Source organism: Metarhizium robertsii, assembly GCF_000187425.2.
Source record: "Metarhizium robertsii ARSEF 23 chromosome Unknown MAA_Scf_3, whole genome shotgun sequence".
Classification (NCBI taxonomy): Eukaryota; Fungi; Ascomycota; class Sordariomycetes; order Hypocreales; family Clavicipitaceae; genus Metarhizium; species Metarhizium robertsii.
Window position 1 is genome coordinate 95,490 of NW_011942171.1, and position 21,535 is coordinate 117,024.

Genomic DNA, 21,535 nt, shown 5'->3' on the forward strand with positions numbered 1-21,535 from the left:
AGATGTTGCAAGAGCTGGGCCAAGCTGCAGGGTCGGTGAGCCTCGTACACAAGGTCAGAGGGGATGGATGCTTGACAATCCTAGGCAGACGGTGGCGCGCAATCATTGGCAGCTTCACAGTATTAATGCTCTAGGAGCACTGATGTTAGTCAGCAGGCAACGTTTCTGAGAGCACTTCCAAGGGGGCAGGGGCCAAAAGTTTATCCGGCCCCACTGAATATTTGCCTTTCAGATGTGTTTCCAAAGCTCCAGGCTGTTGAACGCGGGTGTACCAGGACATTCGCTACTGTCCGAAAAGTAAGTATGCGCACCGGAAATGGCAAGTTTTCTATGTGAGACTAATGCTTACATTTGCAGGATGGTTCGTGGAATGGACAAAGCAACAAGGTCATGCCTGCGGCTGCTATTGTCGAAACAGAGAGCTCCTAGTCAACAGGTTGAACGGTTCAAATCGTTTTCTTCCACAACCTCATTTGCAACAGCAAGTCAAGCGACGATTGATACAGCGAAATTCTGTCCCGGTGACTATGATAATGCTCCAGTAACAAAGCCTGCTAGTGCGAGGCCGATCGATACAAGAAAGAGCCAGTTGATTCGAACCTATACCTCTTTACTGCGGACGACGCCATTGATGCTGTTCTTCCAGCACAGCAATTTGACAGCCATTGAATGGGCAGCTGTCAGGAGAGAGCTGAAGAAAGCCATTGATGCGGTACCAAAGCCCAGCCAGCCTTCCGGCTTGGGCTTTGCGGATCTGTCTTCACGAATGCAGCTACAGGTTGTGCGAACAAACATGTTTAGTGTTGCATTGAGGATTGTCGAGTTTTACAGCCCACATGTTTCGAAAACATCACTCTCTGCGCAAGTGGCAAGCCAGGGACAGCCAGCACATGACCTCTCAAAAATGGCCTACGAGGCTATTCGTGAAGCCACCGTTCCAGCGGACTCTGCCTTTGCACAACTCCAGCCACTAATGGTTGGTCCTATTGCGGTACTTGTTTTGCCAGCAGTTTCGCCGGCACATCTTGCAGCTGCTTTAACTATTCTTTCACCTGTGCCTGGGGTATTCCCAGCACCGACTAGAAAAAAGAGCCCCGGTTACCACGATCCCATCTGCCAGAATGGCCTTGCAAAACTTTTGTTAGTGGGTGGTCGCATTGAAGGCCAGATTTTTGATCAGGCTGGGGTGAACTGGGTGGGCGGCATTCAGGGTGGAGTGGACGGCTTACGAGCACAGCTTATCAACACTTTGCAAGGAGCTGGCCTGGGTATTACGGAAGCCCTCAAGGGCGGCAGCCGAAGTATATGGCTTGCTCTGGAGGGTAGGAGGCTGCAGCTGGATTGTGGTGACGAGAAATCGCAATCGTGAAAGCCCTCCTCTGACGCCAGCCCTCGCTAAATACCTTCTTGGTAGAGAGCAAGCCTAACATGTATTATAATGACAGGTGCTATAGATGTCGGTTGTACTATTATCATTCACATTTGATCTATGCACGAATAAGCTACCTTGATATTTTATCAAACATGACTGATGACACCTGCAGCACTACTATCGTACCAAATACCAAGGATTTGCTTGCCCCAAAGATTCAGTACCAATAGCGTAGCTACTACGTTCAAAGCATTAATGAAGCGCATGAGTTGTCGACATCTGGACGCAATATGATGGACCCGCAGCAGTCCACAGGTGACGGGAGGTAGGTACCTTGGTAGGTACGTACATACTAAGTACGCATTATGCCCCACTGCATAGCTGCAATTAACTCTCTATCTGGCATAATAAACCACCAGACTACTTAAGTACATAATACTGTCTGCCATCTATTTGTAAAGCCTCTTTAGGAGATAGCTACGAAATACCTGCCAGCACGCGACCTCCCTCCCAGCGGCTGCAATACAGTCGAGCATCATTGCATTCATATCGCAGTATAGGAGGAGGGCCTGGCTTGTTCTGCTCCCATTGCATCTAAGCATCTGGGTGAAACTCGAGAGACTGGCGACTTCGCCGCCACTAGTGAGTCTTGCATAGAGAACAATCCGCAGTTGGGCTTCGTTGCGGGTATGGAGCATCTAATCTTTTTGCATAGAAGAAGTATAAGTAGTTCATCCAACCAAGGCAGTCCTAGGTTTCTGGGGAAACGATCATCGAGCGATAATCACGACAAGGCGGCCCGCTGAGTAACCACGCTCGACCACTTCCACAATGGATTTCGCTCCGTACCAATCCTCCCCGCCTGAACACTCTCGTGTTGCCTCCCCTGAATTCAATTCATCATCCCCTCGGCAGTCCCAGGACGGTACATCAAGACGGCCCTTCTCACCAGGCGATACTCGAAGCCCTCCGCCGCTACAACACCCACAACCACAACGGACTTGGGCAAATCTTGAAAGCCAGGCAGGTGGGTGGTCAGGTAGTGCTGGCGCTGGAACAACTATGCCTGGCTCTTATCCAGCTGCCGAAATCAGCGAGTTCGATACCAGCCTAGGACTGCGGCTTGACTATGAGGCTTGCTTGGCGTATCTGGCACTTCCCCCTCTTGGTGCTATCGCCTTACTGATCCTGGAACGCAATAGTGACTATGTTCGGTAAGCTTCGGAAATTCTCTTTATTTCTGTAGGGCCGCAGCTATCACAACAATCAGACATCTCAGTACACGTGAAAAGAGGTATTGTTAACGGCGACAACCCAGGTTCCATGCATGGCAATCAGCCTTATTATTCACTACAATACTCGTATTTCATCTGCTGTTGTCGTGGTCGTTGTTCCTCACTTGGGTTCTCTCGATAGGCGATGTTGCTCTCATTGCTCTACTATCGCTAAGAGCTTATAAAGATGCTGAGATTCTGGACAGGTATTGAACTGAATGCTATCCTATCTGAACCTCGTATTGTTCTCCCAACTTACACTATTGCAGATATGAAGTGCCATTTTTTGGACGCATAGCGAGTCGTATACTGGATGATGAGTGATTGATAGCAGTGTGCCAGCGAATATAGCCTTGAGTCTTCAAGATTTTTAGTATATTTGACGAGTCCTTGCGATAGCCATGTATCCTATTTACCCAAGAATTTGAGGTGCGATTTTTCAATGGCAACTGTTGCTGTACGAGACAGGAGCGAACTGACGTGAACTGGATAAATTATACAAATTATTGTTCCCTGTTCGATACACCTCAATATGTTGTGTACAATAAGCTGTGGCTGGTAAAGTTTGCCGGGACCAATCACATGAAATAATGTCGAGACAACACAGTCAGGAAAGCTCTGGGCGGGGGGTGTGGTATTGACGACATAAAGTTTCAGCTTTGGCGATCTCTTTAATAACACTTTGCCCACTGAAATAACGCCACTCTATCTCGAGAGCACTCCCCTCACGGTGCCTTTGAGGACCGGCTTTTCCTCTAAAACCACCTCCGAAATATGTTCGCCATCAGCGCCGGCCTCAATCCATTTAGCCAAGAGGTCATTGCTTTCCTTCGGCTTGACTCCGTTATCCCTCGTACCCACTGTGATGTGTGCAACTCGGTTCACACACTCCCATTTACCTGTGTCGTCCAACAAGCGCACTACGAGGGCCATTATACGGTCATCGAACACAATCTAATAACAGCAAAGATCAGCTCAAACACAGTTCTCGTGAATCGAAACTAGGCAGATGCAGTCGACGTACCCTTTCCAATAACAGGTCACATTCTCCAAACTGTGATTCCGAGCCGCCTGCGGCTTCCCACGCCGCAATGTATCGTTGCCACAGATCGGGATATTCATCCATGCTTGCTCTGTGCATTAGCGTAAGGTGAAACCTGCTTTGTATCCTCCTAGTCTGTTTCAGTTGCATGTAGAACCGGGCGGTCTGTGAAGTGGAAGCGCTGAAAGCCTTTTGTATAACGCAGTTGACTTTGTCGCTTGCAACATCCACAGACATGTACTCTAGCTTCCGCTTCTTTTTAGTATTATTATCCGTTGCTCGAGCTGGAATGCGGTGATAGATATCGGGTTGGTAATCAAGTGCATTTTGGATTGCCACATCATATTCCTCTGTAGACGGAATTGCTTCGATAAGATTCGGAAAATGTTGCTTCAACCGGCTCACCGCAGTCTCTAGATTTTGTCGACTGCCTACTACAGGGTCCAAGTCAATAACAACGTCGAATCCGTCATCTGGATGAGCATATGGTGTGCAAGGCTCGAATCTTTTGATGAACCCATCCATTACCCCGATGAACTTTCCTTTCTCGCTCGCGGCACGTATTGTCTGGTGGTTGTCGCCACGTGCTAAGACTCGGGCCTGTGTGACACTCCGAATTTTTTCCATAGACTCAGTATCATGCCGAAAGTTGAGGCACACCAGCTTGGCGCCAGCATGTTGCAACTTCACATCAGTGATTAGCTGCTTCCTCTCAATTTTCGTTGCATTGTTTCGGTCAGCAAAGACAACGGAATGATCTTCCAACTGATCCAATACAGCTTTCGTAAATCGAGGGGGGCGGCCCTTGCCAGATATATTATCATTTTGGATGTGACCCCATCCAAAGAGATGTGACATAGCCAAGGCTATAGTGGTTTTCCCGCAGCCGATGGTGGCAATTGGGCATAGAATGACGTCGCCCGTAACTTCTGTCATAATAATAGGATCTGAGTCGTCCAAGAATGCTGCGTCACGCCCATTTATGTTTTTGAATTTGAGGAAATCGTCTCGCAGGGCAATGATGCCATGGTTCTGGTTATATAGCTTCCCAAGGTTCGGATCAGCAGCCAACCGCTTGCGAGCATACAGCAGGTACTCCTCAGTGATATTGTGATGTTTCTTGAACTTGGGTGGTTTCCCCGCAATAAGTGCCTTTGTACATTCCCTCCATTGTCGATACATCAAGTATGGTTCTTCAAATTTGTATTTGAAAAACCAATCCTGGTAGGGTCGCGTGGCTGGGTCTGCACTCATTTTGCACCGAATAACAAATCCCTCGACCTCTCTCCCGTCGTGCGATCCTGTCTGTGCAACATCCTCCAGAAATGTCTTCACCTCCTGGACGTTTCCCATTACCGTAAAGCCCGTTTTGATAAATCCCCAGTTATCTGCAAATTCCTGTACGGCCGGGCTGGGATACGTAACGAATTCCGGGAGGTTGAGATTGATCCCGTGGAGATACAGGCCAGCTGTGTCAGACCTATATGCCAGAACATGCTCCTCAAATGAATCATCACAAAGTTCGGCGACTGCGGTGACGTTGCGGCTTCGAAGCTCTCTAGCTAGATCTTCTTTGGTTCTGCCAATAGCTGAGAGTTGTCTTTCTAGGCGTCTCTCACCCGCACTGGCATGGCTGACTTGAATATCATCACGGTCACCTGTGGAATGTTTGCTGCAGACCAATAATGTACCATCGTCAAGCCCGGATACAAATATAATGCACCCATTTTCCTTGAGCGTGAGCTCATAGGGGGGAAGTGTGTTGGCAATTATGTTCTCCCATTTCGTCTCCGGCACTTCACTGACGTTGAAAAACTTATCATAACCTCTGACGGCTATTTCAGGGTGCTGCCGCGGTGCCTTGGGGGTGGTGAAGAGGCCCCGGGCGTATGTGGGAAGATCTGGTCGCTTATAATCCCAGTCTTGTAATTTCCATGAATCAATTTTGAGTCCGTTTGTTGAGCCTCTGACCTGGAAACTTGTCTTCTTGATAGCAAACCCGCCGTGTCGTTTCTCTTTCCTAGCCAATTCTAGGGCATTGAGCATACGAGAGACATCGTCGATATCTTGAGGGATATACGGCGCAGCTGACGACATTTTATTGTGCGAGTACCTGATCTTGTTCAATCGAGATTGAAACCCTTTCTGTGTCAGATAATGTGGTCTTGTATTGGAGTGAGAAGACAAGAAGAACTAGTTCGCTCGAGATATCTTAGAACGTGGAAAGCAGACCGACTTGGAACAGCCGAAACTCGGGAAACCGCTATGACTCACAGCCTCAATTTCTCCTGCGTTGTTACTCCACCTTGGCGTTTTCCAGCCTCGCAAAGCTTGAGGCAGGAATGAATGTGTGCATGTAAACATTTGACACCAGGAGCAGACTCGTGCCAATAACTAAAGCTTGTCGTGAGAATGGGTCATCGCCGAGAAGCCCTCGACCGGGTGGGTCCAAAGCTGCCCAGTTCTTGTTTGTATACCCCGTAGGTACCTGCCGTAGGTACCTAGCTACTTACCTAGGTAGGTACTTGCTAAGTACCCGGGTAAGTATGTGATTTGGCAGGCGGATTCAACAAATGAAGGCAAGCAGATCCGTGCCCCCTGGGCAGCTCATTTCAGCCACCGTCTGTCTCTCTTGTCAAAGAGCGATTCAGGCGGGAATGCCGCCGCCTTAGGGAGAAGTCAGGTACTCCCAATCCATGAATCAGTAATCAAATTTCTACAGTCTAATCCACAAAACACAGCTGGTGACTGGAAGACTTGTGCTGCCATATGGTTGTCGAAATCAGTATAAATGGGCTAAATGACAAAAATACCAATAAATAACACTGTTAGGAGTCGAGACCAATTCCTTTACATAACTCCGAGAATAGAGGATACAGTGACGTGGAAAATTTTGGGTCGTTGTCATGTGGGGTGTTCCAAAGAGCCGATTTAAGGTGTGTGTGTTCGGGTGAGTAGAAACCCTGTCTGACATAATCCGGCTATCCAACCCGAACTTTTGCAGATGCGCCAAGTCCAACCTCACTTTGAATGACTTGTGCCACAACCCTCACACCTTTAGAGGTGCATCTTACGTTCGCCCTGGTCGCACAACCCAAAGACTGTCACTATGTCACCAAATACGTTCCTTCTTGCTGCGGACAACAGCCCTTCATTGCTTCCGCTTCTTCGTGAAAATCCAAACCTAGCAGCCGCACAAGATGAGCATGGTTATTCTCTCCTTCATGCAGCAGCCAGCTACAACCATCTGGATTTGCTACGGGCCTTAGTTCTTGAGTTTCATGTCGATGTTAATATGAAGGATGAGGATGACGAAACAGCGCTGTTCGTCGTCGAAACACTGGAGGCCGCAAAGGTTTTGGTCGAAGAGTTGGGGATTGATGCCCATCATCAAGGAGCTGATGGTATGACGGCTAGGGAGAGGATTGAATCGGAGGGCGAGTTCTCTACAGTTGCAGCATATCTGACCAGCCTCGACATCAACCAGCCGGGAAAGGAAGTAGAAGCTATTGCCCACGGTGTCACTGCAGAAGCCATCCGTCCTCCACCGCAAGGAATGAAACTCATCGTCGGCACGATGGATGCAGGGGAGCAGGTCGCCTCTGACGTCGACACAGGGTTCCGTCGCCGCATAGAAGAGTTGGCACAACGAGATGATTTTAATGCACCGTCTGGACAGGCTCATTTACGAAAACTAGTGGAGGATGCCATTTCAGATCGATTTCTAGGGGATGAGCGAAATGTGAGGTCGAAGCAGACTCACTAACTGCTCATTTACATCTTTTAATCTGCCACATCAGATACTGGTCCTCCTGTCCAGGTGGTCGTAACAAAACTGATTCGGCATTGACGCCCATTTCGACGCAATAAGAGCTGGTCGCGATGATGGATAACCAACTCCGCCTGGGGCATACTGCCACTGCATCACGGGCTAAGTCGCGTAACCAAGTGGTTCCAATAAAGCCTTGCCACGTGATTTTACAAACATTCAGACGTTCAGAGGTTTTACCCGTGACACAGTACCTTGACAGGTAGGGATCTATATTGTCGTCCGGCTCAACTCGCGCACTCTCGAGCCTCACCAGTGACAGCCACTCGTATAGGTCAGCCCCTCGCTCCTCGAGACCCGCATGGTCAGCGGCTGTCGATGAAGTGGTAGGGAGCATTTCAGGCAGGGAAAGGATCTTATGCAAAGCTTTCGAGGCGACGGTGTACTGGTGTGGCTGGGAGTTCTCCCAGGGATTCTTGTTGAGGGCTGGGATATATCGTGTCAGCATTTGTATTTGGTTTCAAACAGACAAATGGAGTACAGGATTGCTACACAAAAGATTTCGAAAGATAGGAGAGCCTAGGGTTAAAATGTAACGGGACTGGGCGTAGTCTTACCCGATCCTGTTTTGAGGCATAATAGCCACACTAACCGTTCAGTGAAGACTGTGGAACAGGCATGTACCAAGCAGACAGGTATTCTTCCATCAGGATATGAAGCCTGGCTGTTTAAGTCAACCGTGATGCCTATTTCAGTTAGCATCATAGTACACCTGTGATGTAGTATTGGATGTCTGCAGAGTTCCCTACCCCATTTGGGTTGGCCGTCGCTTCCACCTTGGGCAACCAGTGGCTTGCCTGGAATTCCGGCTCTTTGAAACGTCTCTTTGTCCATATGAATGGTAAGAATTCCTATGGTATCCCACTTAGCATACACTCGTTATTATTATGATGTCTCGTCGCCTACCATTCCTAATAGCATAGCTGCTCGCAGACGCCGAGTTTGCCTCACAAAACATTGTTATCTCTTCTGTGCTCGGTCAGTCAGGTTGCATCTTTTCAGTGTCAGTCTTCTGCGTACGGTTTTCGATGAGCTGGATGAACTGTTCCGAGTTTAACAGCTGGCCAAGAGATATGGTGGTACGGTAGAAACAGGGCTGCGGTTTGCGCTGCAAGATCCTTTCCTGTATGGTCTGATACACTTCAACAGGTGCAATCAAGTCAACCTGTTGAATTGATCAGAGTTATGCGAAATGAGGAAGTTTCTCTCAACTTCTATTTTATGATAAACCTACCTTCGAAATAAAGTCTTGGTCTTCGATCAAGGCCCATGGAGCACCTTGCTCTGAAGGTTGATCGTCGTTGATGGGACCTACTGTGCCATGAGTCATAAGACAAGCGGCAGGTTGGTACATGAGGGAGCGAGAATATGCCATGTTGAGTGTAGCTCTGGGTGTTGTCACTGATCGGCGGTATGGTATCCAAGGCTTGGTTTTGTGTAATCCTTGGTTGCTGAAAATCAGCAAAAACAATGATGGGGTGCAAGGCAAGCTTGGGTGAGAAATACGCAGTTCAAACAGCCATGAGGGTAAGAGGCACTATTTTCGTTTTTTTTGTCCCGAGGCAGCTTTGTGGGCTCCTGTAGTATTTGACTTGAAAACCTACCTAGATAGATGTGCCCCTTCGGCTTTCGTTGCTTCCAGGCGGTGGTGATTCTGGTGGTAGTAATGCATATCAATTGATGGTAGTACTTAGTAGCAAGGCCCCAGGTCCATCTTGATCACAATTAGCGACACAACCCGCCCTAGTGCCTCCCGTGAGTGGGGGCTGGGGGAAAAAATCGACAACCCTAGAGTGAATGAACTCTAGCAACAACGAAGGCTCGAGATCGTCTTCATGAGACGGGAAAGGAGTCGGATAAGAGGTGAATAGCATAAGAAGGTCGCTCGTGGTCATTCATCGGATTTGGTTATCCAAATACGCGTGCGCTGCGTGGTTATGCTAATGACTCACTGCCACCATCGAAGTTGACGGCTACAAATAAACAGACCCAGGCTTCTACTCTCAACTCGCCCAGCGCATACAGCCGACGATTTAATAGTTCAAAAGCCTAGCATGGATTTCGTCATAAAATTCGCACAAGCCCATGAATCGTTCCGCGTGGCAGAGATACAGGCTCTTGCTGTAATAGAAGGCGTTGACTTGGAGGTCCTCGAGTACAGGGATGACGTTTGTGTTGCTACATCCCTCCGATTTCATTCCAATATTAACACTGTAGCAGTCCCCCTTCTGCATTGCACGTCTTCCTTCAGTTGGAGACGCTCATAGATTGATTCGAAGGTCTATTCTCGCTCAGTCCGTACATGAACTCTGGGGAACAGGTGCCACATTTGATGCCCTACATCAGTCCGTGACGGAACGGACTAGCAAACTATGGGCAGATTACAAGTCTGTATCCTTCAAATTCATCATCGACTCATACCAAGGAGCACACTCAAATAGCGAGAGACTATCCATTATCAACACCTTTGACTACCTACCATTTGAGGGACCGATTCGTATGTCGCAACCAGACGAAATATTTACAGTCTTCGAATTATGGCCATTCAATAGCGTCCCACTCGGAATAGAAAAACCCACCAACATTTATTTAGGGCGCCTCGTTGGAAAGTCATCACGGGAAACTGTTCTTAAATTCGACCTGAAGAAGCGAGGCTACATATCTACTACTAGCATGGATTCGGAACTGTCGCTCATAACCGCAAATATTGCCCTGGCAGGGCCTGGAAAGCTTTTCTATGACCCGTTTGTTGGTACGGGGTCGTTTCCAATCGCTTGTGCTTGCTTCGGTGCGATGGCATGGGGCAGTGATATAGACGGCAGAAGCATGCGCGGCGAAGGGGGCACCAAGTGCTTGAGGGGCAACTTCCAGCAGTACGACATCGAGCAGCGATTAGGTGACGTCTTCGCTGCTGATCTCATGAATTCGCCAATTAGCAAGGATAGACGGATATGGGATGGGATAGTCTGTGACCCGCCATACGGCGTTCGGGAAGGGCTGAGAGTTCTCGGACTCAAGGATCCTGAAAAGACACCATGGCTTATTGAACAGGGCAAGAAAAATGCTTCGTACGTTTACAACAATACGCGTTATTTATCCTGGGAGTGCATTTTGGTACTCAAGACGCTAACAAAGACCTCGGCTGACCGTTCCAGCTCGCCTGATTTTGTGCCACCCAAAAAGCCATACAGTTTCTTGGCGATGCTGGACGATATCCTCGCCTTCGCAGCAGCCACGTTGGTTGACAATGGTAGGTTATCGTTCTGGATGCCCACCGCGAATGACGAGGACCAAGAAATACCCGTGCCCACACACCCGTCGCTCGAAGTGGTGGTGGTTTGTGTTCAAAAGTTCAACAAGTGTAAGTCTTTACCTCGTTAACATGCAAGTTTAGCCTACCGCCGTCAGTCAATCATCGGCCTGGCCTAACCATTGATGGCGTTTATGTCCATAGACCAAGATCTAATCACGGCTGTAGGGTCAAGACGATTGATCACATATAGTCGACTTTCGAACGAAAAGATTTCTGCAGCAGCTGTGGCAGTATACCACAGCCGGAAGACGGTCAGCACGGTGGGCTCAACTGTTGACGACCTGAACCCATTCCGGCGCGGATATTTCAAGAAGTTCGAGACTTAAAGATAGCAACAATAAAAACCATGTTCCCATACCATTTTGGTATTCCTAAATGTTAAATATTTGTCCTTACGCCCCGTCCTCAATAACCCGCTCGTCAATGTACGCTATCCAAGACCCCTGCGTATGTTATGCTTAACCAAGCCTGTAGACTATGAAAAGAAGTGCGCATTTCGTGCCATCTAAACCCAGCGAGCTCGGGCAAATCCGTGTGATGCTAGGGACCGTACTGAAATAAAATGCCGCTGTATACTTCGAACTGCCATACTGTACTCCCAACCCTTCTGCTCCTTATTAGGGACGCTAAGGTGCCAATCTTTTCCAAACTGACTGTACCCTTTCATTACCGGAACTCTGTAGCGCTGAAGCATCCTCGATTTGGGACGTGTTTCAGCTCGAGCTGCTGGAATCTGGAACGTAATTAGAACCAATCTGTGGCAATACCACAACATGTCGGTTACACTTACTTTTCGCTCTTTGAATGAAAATAAATCCCGCTGACCTCCCCCTTGAGCTGGTTGAAACAGATATAATAGAAGCCCTCAAAACTGGCTCCGGTAATGGTCCGAACCCGGTGATCAGGCACCAGGAAATGTTCCTTCCATCGCATAAAGATGTTCTCTCTTTGTGTTACATCAGGAATAGTCACTGGACCTTTGCGCGCATGCTTTTGAAACGGCCGAAACGCATTGAACTTTGCCCAATGGCTAAGATCAACCTTCATGTTCGCCCCCCAGTCCTCATGCTGGGTGAAGAAGCTGTATTTCGATCCGATAATTTCTCCTTCGAAATAGGTTGTTAAAGTCGGGTGGTCTTCAGTGAGACCTATGTAACAACAATCAGTTAGCACCTTCCCAGACATCAGTCTAGAATAGTACCAGCGAAGGCGTATGGAGGGGAGGATATATCTCGAACCTTGAATGCGCAAGTATCCGCACAGAAAGGACTCGCGCATATCGACATGTTTGATTTCCACCTGGACATCATATACTTGGCGTTCTGACTGTTGTGTTCCATGAAATCTGCTGCCTGGCTGCAAGAAGGACAACGGTGCAAACGGTATAGCCTAAAGAAGTTAGCAGAAAATAAGACGTGTGGTTAGTCGATTCGCGCGTACCCGAGCGCTGGAGTAGTCGGATCCCATGGACGGTGGAGTGCATGCGGCATCCTCTTCCTCAAACATTGCCAAGTCTGGTCCTCCCAGGTCCTTTGGAGGCTGCTCTAGCGACTGACTCGGCCTTGCACTGGCCGTGTGCGGAGTTGGGCCGTCCGGACCCAACTCTGGGTTCTTCATTGTGTGCCCAGCATCTATTCCACGAGATTCTGGTGATGTAACTGCAGTGGTACTGGTTTGTGGCGCTGGGGAGACTGTAGTATCTCTTGAGGATGGAGACTCTGATGCGCGATTGTCAGTGGCGGTTTCCACTGTTCTGTGCATTAATCCTTGTGATTCCAACCCCAGGTTGGCCGGTGATAGTCCATCTAGAGCTGGGCCTGAATGATTATCTAAGTCATGACGTGTTGTATGGAGAATGTCGTCGGGACAGGTTGAGAAAGAGTACGGAGAGGCCGATGGTGGTTGATCCGGAGGTTGATTCGGTGACGGTGTCGGCATTGTTGCTAGCAGAGGATAGACTGGTGGCTGGCAAGGTGTATTTGCCTATTGTATAGGGCACGACAACCAGGTCGACCGCGAATTTGTGCCTCCTGATGTAGATAGAGAGTCGACTACTACGGGAGCGCACAGGAGGGGATGGATCAATTCGGGCACAGGATGCTGTGAGAGCAATTTGACTGCGAGGCAAAATGGCCGTATTGCGCGCCGTTTTAGGCAAGGATATTCACTTTGAATATCGTTGTTAACGAGACCCAACTTGATAAATATTGCAAAAAGAGGGAGGAGTGATCAAAGTTAGTCGGGAGTGGTTGTGGTGGGCGACAGTCGAAGGCATTAGTTAGGGAGAGGTCGTTTCTCATGAAGCTGCGACGCACATGGCAGATCTTGAGTTAGGCTCTGGCGAAGGAAATGCCAGAATTCATCGGAGGGTGAAAAGGGTGCAGCGCTGAGCTACACGGGAAGAGTTGCGGCGATCGTGATGGTAAGGAAGAGTCTGGTTGAATGGGCTGAATCGGAGATATGGATGTGGAGGTGTTTGCCAACGCCCGTCTCCAGTACCGCCTGATAATAGTACCAGGCATGTGCGCAAGCAAGGTGGACCTTTCTTCCCGCTTGGGTGCTTGTGTTGCTTCTAAGTACTTAACTTACCTACAGTGGCTAGTCCACTTAGTTGTCAACGGGTAGGTGCCTACTGAGTAGGTACCTAGGTACTTAGCTACTGCTGCCGGTGGGCTCTAGTGCCCAGTTCAACGCTAAGAGCCTTACTGGTACCTTAATTTTCCTCATGTGCCGGTTGCGGTACAGGCATGGGGGTGGAAAACCATTGTCATTGCGTGCCTACATCATTGGGTGTGGAGAATCAGGTTGACTTCAGGTATCCCTGTGTTCACAACCGTCTGGTTGTACTTCCATGTGCCCATGTACGTACTTACTCAAGGCAACTTACTGGTTCGATATTGGCAGGTCATCTCGCCACCTGCAGTACTTGAACTGGATGATAGAGGCGGACACGGTACTCCGGTGCCCAGGCAGGCAGGCACAGGGAGCGTCAAGTGTACAGAGTATAATTAATGTCTCGAGCTTGAGCTTTTAAAGAGAACCAGGTTTCCCGCTTTTCTCGCACGGTTCGCTGCATGTCCTAGTATTATGAACAAACCGCTGGATAGCTACCCGGTACCTAATGACCAGTAGGTATCCAAGTAAAAAGACCCTAGCCTCCTACTGCGGCGCAGCAATTATCAATTACATGTAGGTTCCCGGTAGATAGACGTGGGTGAGTTGACTTCGATGCCAATGTCTGTTCGGGTGAGTATTTTAAGAATGTTGCTACAGCCAGCCTGATGGTCCCACCAGTACACATCTGGTGTCTTAAAACCTTCGGCCTTCAACATTAAATGCTTGTAAGCTTTAAGGTGGGCATGCAGTTGCTGGCGCTGGAGCCATCAAAATATGATCTCACCTTGTCGCCAAGTGCGTTGGAGTCTTGCCTGTGTGCTCGCTGAGCTGCATACACGTACGAGAGGCCCCCAACCACACAATCGCATGCTTCAAATAAGGACCTAGAAAATCCCGTAATCTTGCGGTCGATATCATGTTGATACTTGGAGACAGGCTTGTACTCCAACTTTTCGTACTCTACGGCGGACAATGTCAAGCTTTCAAGTCAAGGAACAGAAATTGTCAACATTTTGGTGTGTGTGCTATTATAAAGTTGCTTCGCCGCCATCATAAATCACCGAATGTCAGAAAATGATTGTAGAACTAGAATGTGTTTGGGTCTTTGGTGATAGCCTTGAACGATATTAATGCGGGACAAAATGAAGCAAAAATGGATATTTGAAAGAGATTATATCCGCAACAATAGCTGAGGGCAAGGCAATTTAATCAGGTATTTGACATGCAATTGATAGCGCGCCATGAGTTTTGTGACACTGGATAATTCTCTGGCGTTGGGGCAATTGCTTCATAACGTACTGAATCGAGCCTAGCCCAGAGCTGAATTTGATTACCCGAAGTCGATGTTGCCCAGCGCCAAAGTTCCCAATTGTGCGTCCAAGTGCCAACTGCGCCAATACCATCGCCATAAGCCGTTTCGATATGGCCTAGGTAGGTCTATAGGCCTACCTCGCAGCTGTTGGGATAGCCATGTCGGACCACCTAAGCTCCCCTCGCCGCGTAATAATATATATATATCTCTTCCATCGAGAAATACCCTGCCGTATGCCCTTCGTATATTTATTCGGACTTATATAGGCTTGATTTTGAAATGAAGTGCTATTAGACTGAAGACAAGTGCTTTCAGATCTTGAACCAGATAATAGAAAACCCGTAAGCCTTCGGGATCGGCGGACTCGGTCACGTCGACTAATGATCCTATCTTGGCGGTCTGGTCACATGGATCAGTATGGAAAAGCATAAGTTGGTACTGGCCGTGTTGTACCCACCTCGAATGAAATATGGTCGTTCCCAAGTCTGATTTCCAATTCCTGGCGGCCATCTTTGTTCTTCTGTGGCCACTTGGAATCATCCTCTCTGAGAGATTGTCAGCATGGATACATGTAACTGTCTCCTTGATCGTAACCTCACTTGATAATTTCGCTCGTTTTGATAATGCGTTTTATCTCCTCCACAATAGATGAGCTTACACACACTGGCAGAATTGTTAAAAACTGAATTATCCCTAGACAATGACAAAGGGACGGCTTGTCAACGAGCCTGGCAACATACTTTCTTTGCGAATGAGACTATCGTTCCTGTAGTTGGAGTTGTTCGCGTATCTCGCAACTGCACTTCTTCCATCTCCCACAACTCTAAAATCAAACTCTGCCCATGGATTAATGTCCCGAAATAGATAAGGATGTGCGCTGCAGACTTACCAAGGAATTCATGCCCGAACCTACCCATATGCCCAGCGCTATTTTGAACATTAGCAGGTCAAACCTTCACATGCATACGGCAAAATGCCTTGACTGACTAATATCGGAGATAGAAAGGTTCGCTCGTCGCAGACATGCTGTCACTTGTTATGTAAAGTTTGCGCTGTAGAGCATCAATGTAGGGTCCTTAAGAGGAAGATTACCAGGGCTTTGAATTGATGTTGATTTGTTTATGCCCACTTCAAGTGTTAGCTAAGCATTTAAGCACACACCAAGCTCGACCTAACGTGGGGCAAGATCCAGACAAAGCCCCCTCCTTAGCACGTGATATGGGCCCCAGACTCGTAACTGCCACCTGTTTCCCAGGATGGTCAGGGCCAAGTATCATATCTGGTGGTCAAAGGAGAGCTGCTTCGACAAATCTCAGCGACCCTGGCGACTTCAGCCTTGGAACTGGCACGCACACACTCTCTGTCTTTTGTCCCTTGTTTTGAAGGAAATTCTCCAGCTTATGGAATTGCTCAGTTTCCTTGATTCTCACTTTTCCTTAAGCTGCCTACGAAGAAACGGGCGTTTCTGAAGCCAACCCCCTTTATCTGTATCTATCCCGGCGTCCACGATTACGAACTGCATCGGCATTCGTCGCGAAATCACCTTTGATTACTTCCACCTGGGATTGCGGCTCATTGTGCACCTCAATATGTCTGGGTTTCTCGAAAATGCTTACAGCCTGGTTCATCAGGACAATGCGGCCGACGTGCCAACGGTATCAGATTTGCGTATGCAGCTGGAAAAAGGCACCGATGAGACAAAAGTCGAGACCATGAAGCGAATTCTGACAGTCATGTTGAATGGAGACCCAATGCCGTCGTTGCTTATGCATATCATTCGATTTGTCATGCCTTCAAAGCACAAACCTCTCAAGAAGCTCCTATACTTCTATTATGAGATCTGCCCGAAACTCGATTCTAGCGGCAAATTGAAGCAGGAAATGATTCTGGTTTGGTATTGCTCCCTCCCATAAACCTTCATCAACTATGGGTGAATTTTTTTTAGCTGATCCCCTTTGCTTGTGCAGCAACGGCATTCGTAACGACCTTCAGCACCCGAACGAGTATATCCGAGGAAACACGCTGCGTTTTCTCTGCAAATTGCGCGAGCCGGAGCTCATCGAACCTCTGCTCTCGTCAGCGCGATCCTGTCTGGAGCATCGGCATGCATATGTCCGCAAGAACGCTGTCTTTGCTGTGTCCTCGATATTTGCACATTCCCCGTCATTAATTCCAGACGCATCGGAGCTCCTTGCCACCTTCATCGAAGGCGAGACCGATGCGACATGTAAGAGAAATGCCTTCGCGGCTCTTGCAAACATAAATCACGATGCAGCCCTCCTGTATCTAAGTTCTGTTTTTGATGGCATACCAAACGCCGAGGAGCTGCTACAGTTGGTGGAACTTGAGTTTATTCGGAAAGATGCTTTCCAGAATTCCCAGAACAAGGTATGCGGTTGGCTGTTGTCATATCATGTGTCTGCGTATCTGACAATTACAGGCTCGATATCTTCGACTCATTTTCGACTTACTGGAAGCCGGTGCCTCAACTGTGGTATATGAAGCAGCGTCCTCCTTAACAGCGTTGACGAATAACCCAGTGGCTGTTAAAGCTGCTGCGACCAAGTTTATTGAACTTAGCATAAAAGAAGCCGACAACAACGTTAAGCTCATCGTCTTGGATCGCGTGGATCAGCTGCGCAAGAATAATGAAGGCATTCTCGATGACTTAGTCATGGAGGTATTGAGAGTGCTTTCCAGCACAGATATTGATGTGCGTAGGAAGGCCCTCAGCATCGCCTTGGACATGGTATCAAGCAAGAACGTCGAAGAAGTTGTTCTTTTGCTAAAGAAAGAATTATCCAAAACCGTGGACCAAGAGTATGAGAAAAATACCGAGTATCGATCGCTTCTCATTCACTCGATTCATCAATGCGCGATCAAGTTTTCGGAAGTCGCTGCCAGCGTGGTAGATTTGCTTATGGATTTCATAGCGGATTTCAATAATGCCTCAGCAGTAGACGTCATAAACTTTGTGAAGGAGGTTGTGGAAAAGTTTCCAGCTCTTCGAAAGACAATCGTTGAACGGCTCGTTTCTACACTGAGCGAGGTCCGTGCTGGCAAAGTTTACAGAGGTATTATGTGGATCGTTGGTGAATATTCGTTGGAGGAGAAAGATATCCGAGATGCGTGGAAGCGGATACGGGCTAGCTTGGGCGAGATTCCTATTCTCGCCTCAGAGCAGAGACTTTTGGAAGATCAAGATGGCGGCGAGCCGATCCAAGATCAAGTCAACGGCAATTCAAAGCCGGCACCCCCAAGCGGCTCACGTAAAGTCTTGGCCGACGGGACTTATGCCACAGAAACAGCTCTGACTAGCCAATCCTCGGCAGCCGCTAAGCTCGAAGCTGTTAAGGCAGCGCAGAAGCCTCCCCTACGTCAACTCATACTAGATGGAGACTACTACCTTGCTACAGTTCTTTCTTCCACGCTTGTGAAGCTGGTCATGCGTCACTCCGAAATTTCGGCTGATGTTGCTCGAACGAATGCCCTAAGAGCTGAAGCAATGCTCATTATGATCTCTATTCTCCGCGTCGGACAATCGCAGTTTGTCAAGGCTCCCATTGATGAAGACTCCGTGGATCGCATCATGTCCTGTGTGCGGTCTCTCGCCGATTTCAGCACCAAGAAGGAACTAGAGAACGTCTGGCTCAACGATACCAGAAAGGCATTCCGCGCAATGGTACAGGTGGAAGAGAAGAAGCGGGAAGCCAAAGAAGCACATGAGCGAGCAAAATCGGCTGTACAGGTTGACGATGTCGTCCAGATCCGCCAACTTTCCAAGCGGAACGCTACAGACGGAATAGACGGCATCGAATTAGACCTGGAGAGGGCAACTGGTGGCGAAGCAACCGCAGAAGATCTGTCTTCTAAACTTAGTCGTGTCGTGCAGCTGACCGGTTTCTCGGATCCTGTTTATGCGGAGGCCTATGTGAAAGTGCATCAGTTTGATATCGTCCTCGATGTGCTCCTTGTCAACCAAACAACGGAAACGCTTCAAAACTTGTCCGTGGAATTCGCTACCCTCGGCGACTTGAAGGTCGTGGAGAGACCTACCACTCAGAATCTCGGCCCCCATGACTTCCACAATGTTCAGTGCACCATCAAGGTCTCATCTACGGACACAGGCGTCATATTTGGCAATGTCGTATACGATGGAGCCCACTCTACTGATACAAACGTGGTTATTCTAAACGATTTACACGTAGATATTATGGACTACATTCAGCCGGCTACATGCACTGAGACCCAATTCCGAACAATGTGGACTGAATTTGAATGGGAGAACAAAGTCAATATTAACTCAAAAGCGAAGTCGTTACGAGACTTCCTGGATCAACTGATGGCGTGTACCAACATGAACTGCTTGACACCTGAGGCGAGCCTCAAAGGGGATTGCCAATTTTTGAGCGCAAACCTCTACGCTCGGTCCGTATTCGGTAAGTAGTGCAAACATCCAGAAAATTTGCTGTGCAGTGGGCAATATCTCAAAGAAGTTGAATACTAATGAATCTAGGTGAGGATGCATTGGCCAATCTTAGCATCGAAAAGGAGGGAGAAGACGGCCCTATTACCGGGTTTGTTCGTATAAGAAGCAGATCTCAAGGCCTTGCTTTAAGTTTAGGATCCTTGAAAGGTTTAAACAAGATCGGATCTTCAGCATAAGTTCTCTGGAGTCGGTTGAATGCGGATTCGCATCACGCGAGAGTAGTAGGAGGAAAATCACCTGCTCTAAGCGGGAACGTAAGTGAGTTAAGGGATGACAGCGGAGTCAAGGAGGGTGGTTTTGATAATGGGAGCATGGGAGGCTGATATTAGCCAAGTAAAACTATCCATAGATTCGGTGCAGACATTGTGTACATCTTGCCAAGGACGCTCATAATTAACAGTGGCCTGGGAGAGTCGCGTGGATACGACAGTAACTACTGAATTTTAACTTCTGTCATAGATCTTCTCTTCGGTGGTGAATGATGGCAATGGTAATGCCGACATTAGTTTTATCCCAAACTTTCCAAGCAGTTGTGTACAATTATCAGGGGTATATGGATGAAGGAACCCGCACTCGCTAGTACAAAGTCCGCTTGTCAACTGAAAGAATTAAAAAAAAAAGAGCTCATACTTAGGAATTAGACGTCATTACAAGTATAATGGGTAGTTGATGTGAATGAATCAAGTTCTGATCGCTGTACCGTAGCCGCTAATGAAGAAGAGGTGGCTGACGAGCTTGCGTGGCGCGTATATTACTCTCTGTTAAAGACGAGTGCATTAACCACATGGCCAGTTTGCCAGCCCTGTATTTCAAGAGGCTGGTTATCTTTGAGCATTTTGCCCATATAGGCAATTCTGATCTTCTTTTCGGTGGGTAGCTTCAGATAGGCGGTATTAGCTTGTGGTTGGCCATAACCGGAACTATAGGCGTCTCAACGGAACAAGGAACGTCACCATACAACAAAAGGAAGCGAGCAATGAAAATAGGACACTTACTGACGCTTCACAGGTAAGTTTTCTGATTATATTTCGCACAGTATCCGATTTGCTGACATGGATTTCAAAATCCCTCCCGGTCTCACTAAGGCGTGCTCGTAAAGTTATCTGGTCATAACCATCGATAACCTCTTTGCCCTTTTCATGCCTCCGTCTCTCAGAATCATCTACGAGAGAAACAGGGTCAACTTCTTCTTCCGCGGTGTCGTCATCCCCAGTTGTAGACATGTCAGGCACGTCGACTCCTTCACAGAGGGTCGCAAGATTGCTCGGGTCGGAAACTACCCATTGCGGGAGCTGGTAGTAGTTGCCAAGCGAATCGTAGACACCATTTGCAAGATCGCCCGTCGGCAGCGAGATCTCTGCAGCAGATAGAATTGACTGTGCAGTTGCCAAGGCGTCACTACCTTCACCTCCAGGTTCCTGCAAGACAGCCACAGCAGCGCGAATTGTTTGCCATATTTCCGAACGTCCAGTTACTCGAGTATCAAAGAATTCGGCTCTCTCGTTATCTAGTTGCTGTTTCGTCCACTGGCGATCTGCTGATGTCCACACATGTCGACGCAAGGGCTTGTTGATATGTTCATCTAGTGGACCTTGATCTCGATGTCGCCGGCGAGGCAAGACTTGGGAGCCTGCTTGCACGCTTTCTGGTAGCGTAAGGGGAGGTGGATTAATGTGGCGAGCAGACGCATTAGTAGCGCCGCCAGGATAAGGCGAATTAGGGCCAGAAGATCTAGAAAAACAGCATCCCTTGGTATAGTTTAGTCTCTTCCTACTGAAGGATCTAGTTGAGAACGCTGACAGCTTACCATTGTCAAGCGTAATCTGTGTTTGCAAAACTGCTCAGGAATCTTGGTAGTGGGCAGAAAAGGGCTTTTAGCGACGGAGAGAGCCAATGTCATCAATCTAGAGAATGAGATCTAGTCGACGAGAAGGAGGTCCGAACGAGCAGCACCACTAAGATCTTGCCACAGCCATGCCAACAATGAAACCAGCGAAGAATCTCGAGAACCGACCGGCTTGATGCTGGGGGAAACCTGGCTCAGATGGACAAGCCGACTGCTCTGTTTGGGAGAGGGGACACGATAGCGCGGAATATAGAAGGAAATCCTTTGTTTGCGTACGTCAAACGACGAGTGCCAGAAATAAGAGGTTGAGAATGCGTAGAGTGTCGGGTTTCGCGAAGCGCAAAAGTACTGGCCACACAGCGCCTGCTAGCTTGAGGCGGGTGGAGGGTGTGCATGTGGGGTTGTCGGGGGGCCGGGAGGAGCGCTGAGTCCAGCCTGGCTG

General features: G+C 48.3%; 10 protein-coding genes across 10 annotated transcripts; 5 read left to right on the top strand and 5 right to left on the bottom strand.

The window, feature by feature from the left end:
• Positions 1 to 232: 232 nt before the first annotated feature.
• Positions 233 to 1,369, top strand: MAA_00262 (proteinrelated to ribosomal protein YmL11 precursor, mitochondrial; the record flags this gene model as incomplete). Its single annotated transcript, XM_007818260.2, has 2 exons — positions 233 to 297; positions 358 to 1,369. The coding sequence occupies 2 exons, from the start codon at positions 233 to 235 to the stop codon at positions 1,367 to 1,369; spliced, it is 1,077 nt and encodes a 358-aa protein (XP_007816451.2).
• An 834-nt stretch (positions 1,370 to 2,203) lies between these two features.
• Positions 2,204 to 2,590, top strand: MAA_00263 (UPF0132 domain protein; the record flags this gene model as incomplete). Its single annotated transcript, XM_007818261.2, has 1 exon — positions 2,204 to 2,590. One exon carries the CDS (start codon positions 2,204 to 2,206, stop codon positions 2,588 to 2,590), a length of 387 nt encoding a protein of 128 aa, XP_007816452.2.
• A 761-nt stretch (positions 2,591 to 3,351) lies between these two features.
• MAA_00264 (tRNA ligase TRL1) lies at positions 3,352 to 5,785 on the bottom strand (the record flags this gene model as incomplete). Its single annotated transcript, XM_007818262.1, has 2 exons — positions 3,352 to 3,600; positions 3,671 to 5,785. The coding sequence occupies 2 exons, from the start codon at positions 5,783 to 5,785 to the stop codon at positions 3,352 to 3,354; spliced, it is 2,364 nt and encodes a 787-aa protein (XP_007816453.1).
• A 1,012-nt stretch (positions 5,786 to 6,797) lies between these two features.
• Positions 6,798 to 7,454, top strand: MAA_00265 (Ankyrin repeat-containing domain protein; the record flags this gene model as incomplete). The annotated part of the gene is made up of 1 exon (XM_007818263.1): positions 6,798 to 7,454. The coding sequence occupies one exon, from the start codon at positions 6,798 to 6,800 to the stop codon at positions 7,452 to 7,454; it is 657 nt and encodes a 218-aa protein (XP_007816454.1).
• A 588-nt stretch (positions 7,455 to 8,042) lies between these two features.
• MAA_00266 (ribonuclease P 40kDa subunit) lies at positions 8,043 to 8,892 on the bottom strand (the record flags this gene model as incomplete). The annotated part of the gene is made up of 4 exons (XM_007818264.2): positions 8,043 to 8,368; positions 8,424 to 8,486; positions 8,538 to 8,682; positions 8,752 to 8,892. The coding sequence occupies 4 exons, from the start codon at positions 8,890 to 8,892 to the stop codon at positions 8,043 to 8,045; spliced, it is 675 nt and encodes a 224-aa protein (XP_007816455.2).
• A 679-nt stretch (positions 8,893 to 9,571) lies between these two features.
• MAA_00267 (RNA methylase family protein) lies at positions 9,572 to 11,156 on the top strand (the record flags this gene model as incomplete). The annotated part of the gene is made up of 5 exons (XM_007818265.2): positions 9,572 to 9,685; positions 9,738 to 10,014; positions 10,111 to 10,585; positions 10,673 to 10,878; positions 10,996 to 11,156. 5 exons carry the CDS (start codon positions 9,572 to 9,574, stop codon positions 11,154 to 11,156), a joined length of 1,233 nt encoding a protein of 410 aa, XP_007816456.2.
• Positions 11,157 to 11,496: 340 nt separating this feature from the next.
• MAA_00268 (vesicle-mediated transport protein Vid24) lies at positions 11,497 to 12,768 on the bottom strand (the record flags this gene model as incomplete). The annotated part of the gene is made up of 4 exons (XM_007818266.2): positions 11,497 to 11,563; positions 11,621 to 11,978; positions 12,069 to 12,219; positions 12,271 to 12,768. The coding sequence occupies 4 exons, from the start codon at positions 12,766 to 12,768 to the stop codon at positions 11,497 to 11,499; spliced, it is 1,074 nt and encodes a 357-aa protein (XP_007816457.2).
• A 2,248-nt stretch (positions 12,769 to 15,016) lies between these two features.
• Positions 15,017 to 15,783, bottom strand: MAA_00269 (Mago nashi protein; the record flags this gene model as incomplete). The annotated part of the gene is made up of 6 exons (XM_007818267.1): positions 15,017 to 15,157; positions 15,216 to 15,303; positions 15,358 to 15,421; positions 15,499 to 15,594; positions 15,648 to 15,685; positions 15,746 to 15,783. The coding sequence occupies 6 exons, from the start codon at positions 15,781 to 15,783 to the stop codon at positions 15,017 to 15,019; spliced, it is 465 nt and encodes a 154-aa protein (XP_007816458.1).
• A 564-nt stretch (positions 15,784 to 16,347) lies between these two features.
• MAA_00270 (adaptor protein) lies at positions 16,348 to 19,423 on the top strand (the record flags this gene model as incomplete). Its single annotated transcript, XM_007818268.2, has 4 exons — positions 16,348 to 16,652; positions 16,726 to 17,146; positions 17,199 to 19,197; positions 19,275 to 19,423. 4 exons carry the CDS (start codon positions 16,348 to 16,350, stop codon positions 19,421 to 19,423), a joined length of 2,874 nt encoding a protein of 957 aa, XP_007816459.2.
• A 575-nt stretch (positions 19,424 to 19,998) lies between these two features.
• Positions 19,999 to 21,057, bottom strand: MAA_00271 (Ubiquitin supergroup; the record flags this gene model as incomplete). The annotated part of the gene is made up of 3 exons (XM_007818269.1): positions 19,999 to 20,124; positions 20,243 to 20,995; positions 21,055 to 21,057. 3 exons carry the CDS (start codon positions 21,055 to 21,057, stop codon positions 19,999 to 20,001), a joined length of 882 nt encoding a protein of 293 aa, XP_007816460.1.
• Between the last annotated feature and the right edge of the window lie 478 nt (positions 21,058 to 21,535).